At 41.3% G+C, this 10,943-nt stretch overlaps 2 protein-coding genes across 2 annotated transcripts; both read left to right on the top strand.

Moving 5' to 3' along the window:
- The first annotated feature begins 288 nt into the window (after window positions 1–288).
- Window positions 289–1,827, top strand: LOC122911745 (putative protein ZNF720). Its single transcript, XM_044256740.1, has 2 exons — window positions 289–409; window positions 1,494–1,827. Exons 1-2 carry the CDS (start codon window positions 289–291, stop codon window positions 1,601–1,603), a joined length of 231 nt encoding a protein of 76 aa, XP_044112675.1. The 3' UTR covers window positions 1,604–1,827.
- A 3,070-nt stretch (window positions 1,828–4,897) lies between these two features.
- Window positions 4,898–10,647, top strand: LOC122913337 (zinc finger protein 420-like). The gene is given in 4 exon segments (XM_044260092.1): window positions 4,898–4,949; window positions 7,737–9,425; window positions 9,510–10,284; window positions 10,434–10,647. Coding segments are annotated over 4 exon segments (2,730 nt in total).
- Window positions 10,648–10,943: the final 296 nt, after the last annotated feature.

Raw genomic sequence — 10,943 nt, 5'->3', positions numbered from 1 at the left:
TTATACTGCACAAGGAGGGCTGTCACTTCTGTGTAGTTGATAGAATTGACTTCTGGGAGTGAAAGGAGTGAAAGTTTTCAATCAGGCAGCCCCCTGCCCCATAGGTGCTTCTTTCTTTCTTTTTTTTTAAGATTTTTATTATTATTATTTATTTATTTGACAACAGAGATCACAACTAGGCAGAGAGAGAGGAGAAGCAGGCTCCCTGCTGACCAACTTTTATCTTAGGAAACATTGTGAACTGTGTCAGTGGACACTTGGTGACTGTGGTATTTATTACAGGGACAGATGACCTTCAGGGATGTGGCCATAGAATTCTCTGAGGAGGAGTGGGGACGCCTGACCCACACTCAGCGGCAACTGTACCGTGATGTGATGTTGGAGAGCTATGGACACCTCCTCTTCTTGGGTGAGGAAGACTCCTTCCAGATTTCCCAAACCACACTCAGGGTTTTATTCCTTCCTGTGAAGACTGTATTTTGGGGGGTTTCTCTTGTAATAATTAGAATTTAGATCCAGGCAGAAGGGGAAATAAGTAGATGGAGAGAAAAGTCTTCATGATGTTTTTTCTCAGCATTAGCTTCTCCTTCCTCAAGGAAACATCATTGCTTGTGTAGATGAGTGGCAATTCTCAAACTTTAGTGACATAGAATGGTGCTGCTCACATCTTTTTTTTTTTTTTTAAAGATTTCATTTATTTATTTGACAGAGAGAGATCACAAGCAGGCAGAGAGAGAGAGGAGGAAGCAGGCTCCCCGCTGAGCAGAGAGCCCGATGCGGGCCTCGATCCCAGGACCCTGAGATCATGACCTGAGCCGAAGGCAGCGGCTCAACCCACTGAGCCACCCAGGCGCCCTTTTTTTTTTTTTTAATTTATTTACAGACAGATCACAAGTAGGCAGAGTGGCAGGCAGAGAGAGAGAGGAGGAGTAGGCAGGCTCTCTGCTGAGCAGAGAGCCTGACGTGAGGCTCGATCCCGGGACCCTGGGATCATGACCTGAGCTGAAGGCAGAGGCCCCAACCACTGAGCCACCCAGGTGCCCCTGCTGCTCACATCTTAAACTGAAGTTTCCCCTGCTGATTATCATGTCTACTACTTGGAAGTGTAGGTCAGGATGTGAACATTGCAAATTCCTCCTGTGAGTTGTTTTTTTTTTTAAGACTTTGTTTACATATTTGACAGAGAAAGATGACAAGTAGGGAGAGAGTCAGGCTGGGGGCGGGGGGAAGCAGGCTCCCTGCCAAACAGAAAGCCTGATGTGGGGCTCAATCCCAGGACCCTAAGATAATGACCTAAGGTGAAGGAAGAGGCTTATCCCCCTGAGCCACCCAGGTGCCCTACCTCCTGTGTGTTCTGAAGAGACTGTTGGGGGACAGCTTTTTGGAAACCACTTTCTAGGATTGTACAATATCGTCTCTTCTCTCCTGAACACAAGACTGATGGAAATTTAGAATTGGCAGCCATAGTCATTTTCCTTTTTCCTCATAAACAGGTCTCACTGTGTCAAAGCCAGACCTGATCATGTTTTTGGAGGAAGGGAAGCGGCTCTGGGATGTGAAGAGAATGGAGAATGTAGGCTTCCATCCAGGTAGGTGGGAATGAATGAGGCAGATGACAGAGGGGAGGTTCAAGTGTGAAGGAGGAAGGTAGACCTTACGCAGTGGTTTGAGTAGCTCTCCTTGAATGAAGATTGGTTGGAGACATGCCCAGTTACTTTTTTTTTCTCTCTCCCAGAGGAACATCTCTCTCCAACATGATCAAGTTCTTAGATTTCTCTAGGGATTCTCCTTCAGCTCCAGTGTTGGTTCATCACGTTCATAGGGAGAGCCAGGAGACTCTCCTTTGAGGGGGAGGGCCACCCCCAATCTGAGAGCTTTCCATTGTTTTGAGGGCCCTGGGGAAGGCATTCTGTTTTTGAGGACCTGCATGCTATGGCCTTTGTACATTCTGGATTTCTTTATGGGACAAGTAGGTCAGGGTAGTTGTATGCACACTGGGGTTTGGTGGGGGAAATTCCCAGAACACTGGAGACAGATTTTTAATGTTTTCTGGCTTATGCTTTCTAAGGTATGGAGGCTTTAATCTTAGTCTTACAAAATTCAGTTTCAATCACTTCATCAGATAACAAAGCACCACCCTAAAATGAGAAAATATACTGCTTTATTTCCCTTCATATGGTCTTTTTTCTTTTTCTTTCTTTCTATTTTTTCTTTTTTTTTTCCCCATATAGAAATTTCTGCTCTATGAGTTCCATTCCTCAGTGGTGAAATACTGTAATGTCTCTATTTGTTTACTAGAAATTTCAACATAACAAATGATATTGGGGAACTAGCACATTTAGAACTTGAATTTGTAGCCTTTAAGAAATTCTCATTTATTATATTATTTTTTAATAATTATTGTATGATTCTTCTATGAACTTCTTGTGACTTTGTCCTGTGTGTTTTTACTTTCTATTTAGTTCTATATGAGATTTATCTTTGAATTTTTACATCAAATGTCCTGATATGACATAGGCATGTGCTTTATGAGAAGTGAGTTAGACGATTAGTAATATTCCCATATAGTTTGTTTAAAAATTTTATTTGTTCGAGACAGAGAGAGAGAGAGAGAGAGAGAGAGAATGAGTCTGGAGGGGAAGGGCAAGAGGAGAGGGAGATGACAAGCTGAGCAGGGAGCCCAGTGTGGGGCTGGATCCAAGAATCCTGATATCATGACCTGAACTGAAGGAAGATGCTTAACTGACTGAGCCCCCAGGTACCCTAAACCTCCATGTTTGAAAAATCCTTGTGTTCAGTAATGCAGTGTTGCTTCATGGGAAATTAATCATGAGCTTTTTCTTCTACTTTCCTCAGAATGCATCAGAATTAAACTCCAGATATTAATATAATATACATTGTGTCTCAGCATATTTTCAACATCTATGATGTTTATTTATTCAGAAATGAAGATATTGTTTGTTTCCTCTGTTGTAACGGAATGGACTATAGGGTTACATTCTGTGGAGGAGAACGGATATATTAATACCATAATGTCTTTCAAGCTTTTTAAGTATTCATGAAATTCTCATTTACACCTCTTTATGATTGACATTAATGAGAATTCTTCATGATATTATAGTCCATGAAGACATGCCACTCAATTGCTTGATTTTCATGGGTATGTGGACACAGTCCAAAATTATGGTAATATACAAGTTTTCCTTTTCTGTCATACATCAGTGTTTTATTTAGAATTTTGTGGGTTGAGTTTTCTCTTATTCTGGTTTGGTAATTTCCTAAGAATGTGCTTCCTTGTCTGGCTCATTCCACAACATTAGCTAGGTGTGGGTTGGGTTTTATCTGTGCAGGTTGTTAGAGGAAGAAAATTTTCAGCTCAGTATATTTTGGCATATTTCAAGACCATGTGAGTATAACTCAAAAAAGAATGAGCTTTATGCTTTTTGCTGGAAAATTCTGTGTGTTTTTGTCTTGTGTTTTGTCTTGTGTTTATATGTCGCACATATATACTGTGTCACCCCTACTTTTTGTCTCCTTGGTGAGTGGTCAGTGAATGTCGTGCCGTGTCTAGGTGGGTTGTCATCCACATAGAATTGATTTCATCATGTATTTGTGGGTGAATTTTTATTCTCTGCATGAGAGAAATACTTTTTTGAATTCAGAGTAATTTTCAACATTTTATACTTCTGTATACTTCTTTATACTTCTGTATATACTTCTGTTTTGGTATGAAATACAAAAGATACACTTTATCTAATTAATTGTAGGATTAATACCCATGATATATCTTGGTACCTTTGTCAATGAGTTATGCATCTTCTATGAGTATTTTCATTGTGGTAACCTTAGAGATTCATTAAAACAACTTAGCTGTAAATGAACCTTTTATATTTGTTTTTATTTTTAAAAGATTTTATTTATTTATTTGACACAGAGAGAGATCACTAGTAGGCATATAGGTAGGCAGGGAGAAAGGGGGGAGCAGGCTCCCCGCTGAGCAGAGAACCTGGGGTGGATCTTGATCCCAGGACCCTTAGATCCTGAACTAAACTGAAGGCAGAGGCTCAACTGACTAAGCCACCCAGGCACCCCTAAAACAAACCTTTTAAAACTCAGTGTCAGTTATATAGAAAACTCTACTTCCTGTCTCCATACCTGCACACCCTCTGGACTTTGTTACCAACATTACAAATTCTTTTATGTTGGATCCTCTATTACCCACATTTGTAATTTTTATTATTTCTTTTTTTTTTGCCAGATATTAGTGACTATTGGTGAGAATAGTAGCACCCATAGAGTTTTTGAGTCCGCATGTTGTACACCTAATGTAATGGGACATTGTAGAGTATATATTAATAGAAAGGAAATCAAGGTGGATACATACCAAAAAGCATATACAATGTAGATTAGTGTCTTAAGAAGTTTCAGGTAAAGAAAGCTAACCCTACTCTTCCAAAGAAGCTAATCCTAAGTACTCACAATAGGATAAAGTCCTAGGAAAGCAAACTGATCTGTATCACAGTGGAGATAAATGTTCCCTAATGTAGAAGGGAAGGGACAGGGAAAGAGAAGCAGTGCCCAGCAGAGCAAAGAAGGGAACTGGAAGACCAAGAAGATCCTGTGGTCCTCAGGCAGCCCAGGAAGAGCAGCCCAGGCCGTCCATGGAAGAACAGTCATTTCTGTGAGAGCTTCTTAACTCCATTTCCTTGAATTTGGTCTCTCTCCTCTCACCACTGAGGAGCATCAGGAAGGCTTTTCTTTGGAAGTGGATTCTTTGGGGAAGACCAGAAAGTGCAACCAGGTTTTAAAGCTGCTCATTTTAGGCAAAGTCCATTTTCAGAGGGAAGCCTAGGTTCAAGGAAGTGATCCTGTACCCTGACCATGGGTATTAGTAAAAATGCAGGGGAAACTTGAAATTGATAAAGGCCGTGGATGCAGTGGGGTCCAAGGTATAAAACCCAGCATTGCAGTCAGAAGCAATTTGCACCTGCATTTCTTTTGAAGGAGGTAGCTGTTTCCATGTGTATGGTGGTATGGGAAACTGAAGAAAGAAAAATAAGAGGAGGTCCAGAGAAGAGTGATTGGGTTAAGTTTGTTATGCAGGAGTAGGGTTGGCTTGAATGAAGAGTAAAGGGAAGCAAAGGACTCCATACTAACCTGTATGCTCTGCCCCCTTTTTAGGAACCTTTGAAACTATCGTGATTCAGTTCTGGAATTTTGAGCAGAGCATGCATTGTTGATCAGTGGCACATGTGTGAAAAGTAGAAACTCAGATGCCACCAAAACATCCAAATCAGACTATAAATTATAACAGGATCTTGAGTTCATTGTCATTCACATTAACATTGGTGACATGCACAGCAAGCTCAGCCAGACTCCTCCATTATTCTACTCTCGACATCATGTCTGTAGGACATTAGTTTGATATCTGTGCCTTGTATGCCATAAATCTGGATATATGCTCTTTACTTCCCAGATTATTTTGGGTATGGGTTAGCCCATGACATCCACATAAATTTAGGATGGATTTTGATCTTTGTGCAAAAATGGCATTGGAATTTTGGTAGAGGTTGCATTTTGTGTAGATCACTTCAAGATTTATTGTGTTTCAATTATTCCAGTGAAAGAATATAGTTAGGTTTCCTACTTAGGAATGTGATTTAGGAAACCTAATTATAGGTTAGGTTACTAGGATTCCTGCAGAGTATATTGCACTTTTCATTGTTTCTGGTTTGACCTCTACCCGTATGTTAAATTGGAAGCATTTATTGTGGGGGGACGGGGTTTGCTGTAAATGTATGATGTCTCTGTTTTGGGAATTATTCTTTGTTGTGTAGAAACAAAACTAATTTTTAATGTGTTGGTTTGTGTACCCGCTTTATAAAATCCATATGAGTTTTAGCAGGATTAAAACAATTAATCCTCCTAATTCCTAGGAGAAGAAATGGCAGTGGCGTAAGAGGGTCCTAGGCTCATTGGTCCTGTGACGAGCACCACTAGGTAAAAGTCAGGTCATCCTAAATTCCCCAGACATTGGGCTGAAGAGTGACAGGAGAAACTCCTCAAGTAATAGTAGAGAAGACGCCACATGGAAGATGAAGATAGTGTGGAGACATGGTTTAGGAAGGAAAGGAGTATAGCATTGTACAGGGCAGGGAGCCCCCATTGTGCAGTAAGTGTCATGACAGAGGAGCACTCGGGAATGCCTACGGAGGTTTCCCAAAGCCATTGGCTTGGAGAGGGAGAAAGGCTGAATTTTCTGAGTTCTGGGAACCAGCACATCTTAAAGTCTGGAGGTTTAATGGTGAGCAGGATTGGATGGGATAGAACCAGGAGGGCACTGGGGTGCTCCCAGAAAGAAGGTTGGCAAACAGTAATCTGAAAAATACCTGGGGTGCACAGTGGGGAAAGTATTCAGTAGTCTAGGAGCACATTCCTGAGAGGAAACATTCAGTGACATGTGGCTTCCAGAACATGGGAGCCCTCTCCTGTCCTGTAGCATAGAGACTGAGCCCCACTCAGTGAGGACACTGGCTGTCTGCCTTGCTTGCACCAGGCCTCACCCCCTGTGATCTGAGGGGACTGCCCTTCTCAGTGAGGCTTGCCTCAGGCTAAGCAAGGTCAGCCCCTGCCCACATCACGTCTCCTGAGCAGGGATTCTGCAGGGCTACAGTCCCGGTGGAGTTGACGTCAGGTCTCCTTTCACAATTGGAGCAGAGCTCACCTAGTTCAAACTGGCCACATTCAGGCCAGGGACCAAACATTGCTCATAGCAGGCAAGGAGAACACCTGCAGACCACTGGTCTGAAGGATACAACAGGACACATCACTGACTTTTCTAATGGACAGAGGCAAGTAAAGACTTAGAGAAATGCCAAGATGAAAGAATTTATCCCAATGAAAATCAGCAGATAAGACCACGGTCAGAGATAAAATGGAAATAGTAGTAAGGAGCTTGATGGAGAATTTAAGGTCACAATCATAAGGATACTCAAGGAGTGAGAAAACAATAGTGAGAACTTTACCACAGAGATAAGAGTTAAAAAATAATTGAGTGCTTGGTGCCCATACTGACTCTTGATTTCTGCTCAGATCTTGATCTCAGGGTCCTGGGATACAGGCTCAAGTCACACTGTGTATTCAGTGTGATGCTTGCATGTTATTCCCTCTCTCTGTAGCTCCCACCCAAAATCTCGTGATTACCCCCTCAAATATTATTGCCTCTTATAATTTTATTCCTATAGTCAGTTATACTTTGTCTGTGTTCACTTCTTCACTTGTCATTATAGTCAGTCTTATTTTCTGTTATTCTTTATTTTAGTTCATGGGCTGTCAGTGTTGTTTTTCTTTTCTGCCAAACATCTCTTCCTGTGCTCAATATGTTTCTTTTTTACTGTATTCTTGTTTGATTCAGTTCAGTTTTCTGTTTCCATATCCACCGTTCTTTTGCTAAGTTTGAGCTCATTATGGTCCTTTTTGTGATTGTTAGAGATACAGGAAAGGGATATCTGGTACACTGTGACCATATCACAGAATTATCTATTAGGATATATGGTCATTACATTGTGTACCATGTTACGTTTTCATGGGGAAATGAGGTCCTGATGACTCCTTGTCAGCCATCTTTCTGACATTGTCTGAGTGCCTTTATGCTTTTCTATTAAAAGTTTTCAGTATATTCTTCTGAATGTAGTAAGTGCTTTTAAGTGGTTTTACTTTTATTTCGTATCTTTCAGCTGTATCTTCACATGAGACCCAGAGTTTCCTGCTAGAGTGTAGCATAGAAGGTTCTTTCCAGAACGGGTCAGCACACAGATACAAAGATAGTGCTGTTGAGATTTTATACTTATGCACAGACTGGGACAATGATGGGGAGAGTCAAGTGCCTCAAAGAAATCCTGGACAATACACCCAAACCAAGGCAATTGCCCTTAATGAGAATGTCACTGCCCTAAATGGTGAAGGATATAAACTGCTGCAGAAAACCTCCCTTTTTAAGTCAACTGTTTGTGAAGAGCAGTGTGTTTCTGTCAGCACAGGCTCCAATCAGATAGTCAACCATAGCGATTTGTGGACAGACCACTTGGAAGATCTGGAAAGTAACCTAGTCCATGCTGAGAGTAATGATTTGAGCCATTTGGAAAATAGGATTTGTCTGACTTTAAATCAGAGATTTAGAAATGAAGAACAAAGTGCTCAGTGGGATCGATATGAGAGAGACTTCACTGAGGAGTCGACCCTACAGTATGACCAGAGGCTTTTCACTGGAGACAGAATTGCTCAATGCACTGAATCTGAGAAAATACTGAACCAGGGCTCCTGTGTTCACAGATGTGTCAGGGCTAGGTTTGCAGAGAGCCATTATGAATGTGATAAATGTGGGGAAGGCTTTCATCCAAGCTCTAACTTCAGTATACATAATGGTCACCATTTGGGAGACAGTCCTCATAAAGATAATGAATGTGGGAAAGCTTGTAACCAGTCCTCCAGTGTTGGTGATCATCAGAAAATTCATGAGGGAAAAAGCCCATTCACATGTAATAAACCAGGGACCATGTTTAGTCAGTCATCAAGCTTAAACATCAATGAGATGATCCCACAGGGAGAGAAAACTTATATCTTTAAGGAATATGGTAAATCCTTTGACTGCCACTCAGCACTATCTCAACATCAGCAAATGGATACTGGAGAAAAAGTATACAAATGCGAAGAAGGTGGTCAAAGCTTTAAGGACTGTTCATCTCTAAATGGACATTCACAGATCTATTCTGGAGAGAAACCCTGCAAATGTCAAGAATGTGGCAAGACTTTTAACAATCACTCAAGTCTTAATAGACAGCACCAAATTCATATTGCAGGGAAAAATTACAACTGTAATGAATGTGCCAAAGCCTTTACATCATGCTCAAAACTTATTCAACATCAGAGAATTCATAGTGGAGATAAACCTTACCAGTGTCAACAATGTGGCAAGAGGTTTAGCCACAGCTCAACCCTTACTCGACATCACAGAATTCATACTGGACAGAAACCTTACCAATGTCAGGAATGTGGCAAGGCCTTTACCAGGAGCTCAGATCTTTCTCAGCATCACAAAATTCATACTGGACAGAAACCTTACCAATGTCAGGAATGTGGCAAGGCCTTTACCAGGAGGTCAGATCTTTCTCAGCATCACAAAATTCACACTGGACAGAAACCTTACCAATGTCAGGAATGTGGCAATGCCTTTACCAGGAGGACAAATCTTTCTCGGCATCAGAAAACTCATAGTGCAGAGAAACCTTACCAATGTCAAGAATGTGGCAAGGCCTTCAAGTGGATGTCACATCTTTGTCAACATCACAACATTCATAACGCAGAGAAACCTTACCAATGTCCAGAATGTGGCAATGCCTTTAACTGGAAGTCAGGTCTTACTAAGCATAAGAGAATTCATTGTGGAGAAAAATGTTACCAATATGAAGAACGTGGCAAGCCCTTTAAGGACAGCACAACTCCTATTGAACATTACAGAATTCATACTGGAGAGAAACCCTACCAATGTCAAAAATCTGGCAAGAGCTTTAACTGGAGGTCATCCTTTATTCAACATCACAGAACTCATAATGGAGAGAAACCTTACCAATGTCAGGAATGTGGCAAGGCCTTTACCAGGAGCTCAGATCTTTCTCAGCATCACAAAATTCATACTGGACAGAAACCTTACCAATGTCAGGAATGTGGCAAGGCCTTTACCAGGAGGTCAGATCTTTCTCAGCATCACAAAATTCACACTGGACAGAAACCTTACCAATGTCAGGAATGTGGCAATGCCTTTACCAGGAGGGCAAATCTTTCTCGGCATCAGAAAACTCATAGTGCAGAGAAACCTTACCAATGTCAAGAATGTGGCAAGGCCTTCAAGTGGATGTCACATCTTTGTCAACATCACAACATTCATAATGCAGAGAAACCCTACCAGTGCCAAAAATGTGGCAAGAGCTTTAACTGGAGGTCATCACTTAATAAACATCACAGAACTCATACTAGAGAGAAACCTTATCAATGTCAAAAATGTGGCAAAAGCTTTAACCAGAGGTCATCCTTTATTAAACATCAGAGAATTCATACTGGAGAGAAACCTTACCAATGTCAATGTGGCAAGGCCTTTATGTACAACTCGGACCTTATACAACATCACAGAATTCATACTGGAGAGAAACCTTACTAGTGTCAGGAATGTGGCAAGGCCTTTAAGGTGAACTCACACCTCAGTCAACATAGCAGAACTCATACTAGAGCGTAACCCTATAAATTCCAAAAATGTGGCAAGGCCTCTAACTGGTGCTCAAGGCTTAGCATCAGAGAATTTGTAATGGAAAGACATTTTACCAATATCAAGACTGTGGCAAGGCCTTTAACAACAATTCAGGCCTTACTCAACATTACAGAATTCATATTGGAGAGAAACCTTACCAATGTCAAGTGTGTGGCAAAGCCTTTATAAACAGCTCAACACTTACTTGACATCACAGGATTCATACTGGAGAGAAACCTGGCGAATGTCATGAATGTGGCAAGGCCTTTAACTGGAGGTCAAGTGTTACTGAGCATCAGAGAATTCATCCTGGAGAGAAACCTTACCAACATCAAGAATGTTGTTAGGCGGGGCTCCTGGGTGGTTCAGTTGAGCGACTGCCTTAGGCTCAGGTCATGATCCCGGACTTTCTGGATCGAGTCCCACATCCGGCTCCCAGCTCTTTGGGAAGTCTGCTTTCTCTGACCTTCTCCTCTCTCATGCTTGCTCTCACTCATTCTCTCTTAAATAAATAAGTTAAATCCTTAAAATTAAAAAAAAAAAAAGAATGTTGTTAGGCCTTTACATGCACTCAGTCCTCACTAAACACCATAATATTCATACTAGATAGAAGGCTTACCAGTGTATAAAATGTAAGAACAGG

Source organism: Neovison vison, chromosome 7 (assembly GCF_020171115.1).
Source record: "Neovison vison isolate M4711 chromosome 7, ASM_NN_V1, whole genome shotgun sequence".
NCBI lineage: Eukaryota > Metazoa > Chordata > Mammalia > Carnivora > Mustelidae > Neogale > Neogale vison.
This window is presented reverse-complemented; position numbering and strand designations above follow the sequence as displayed.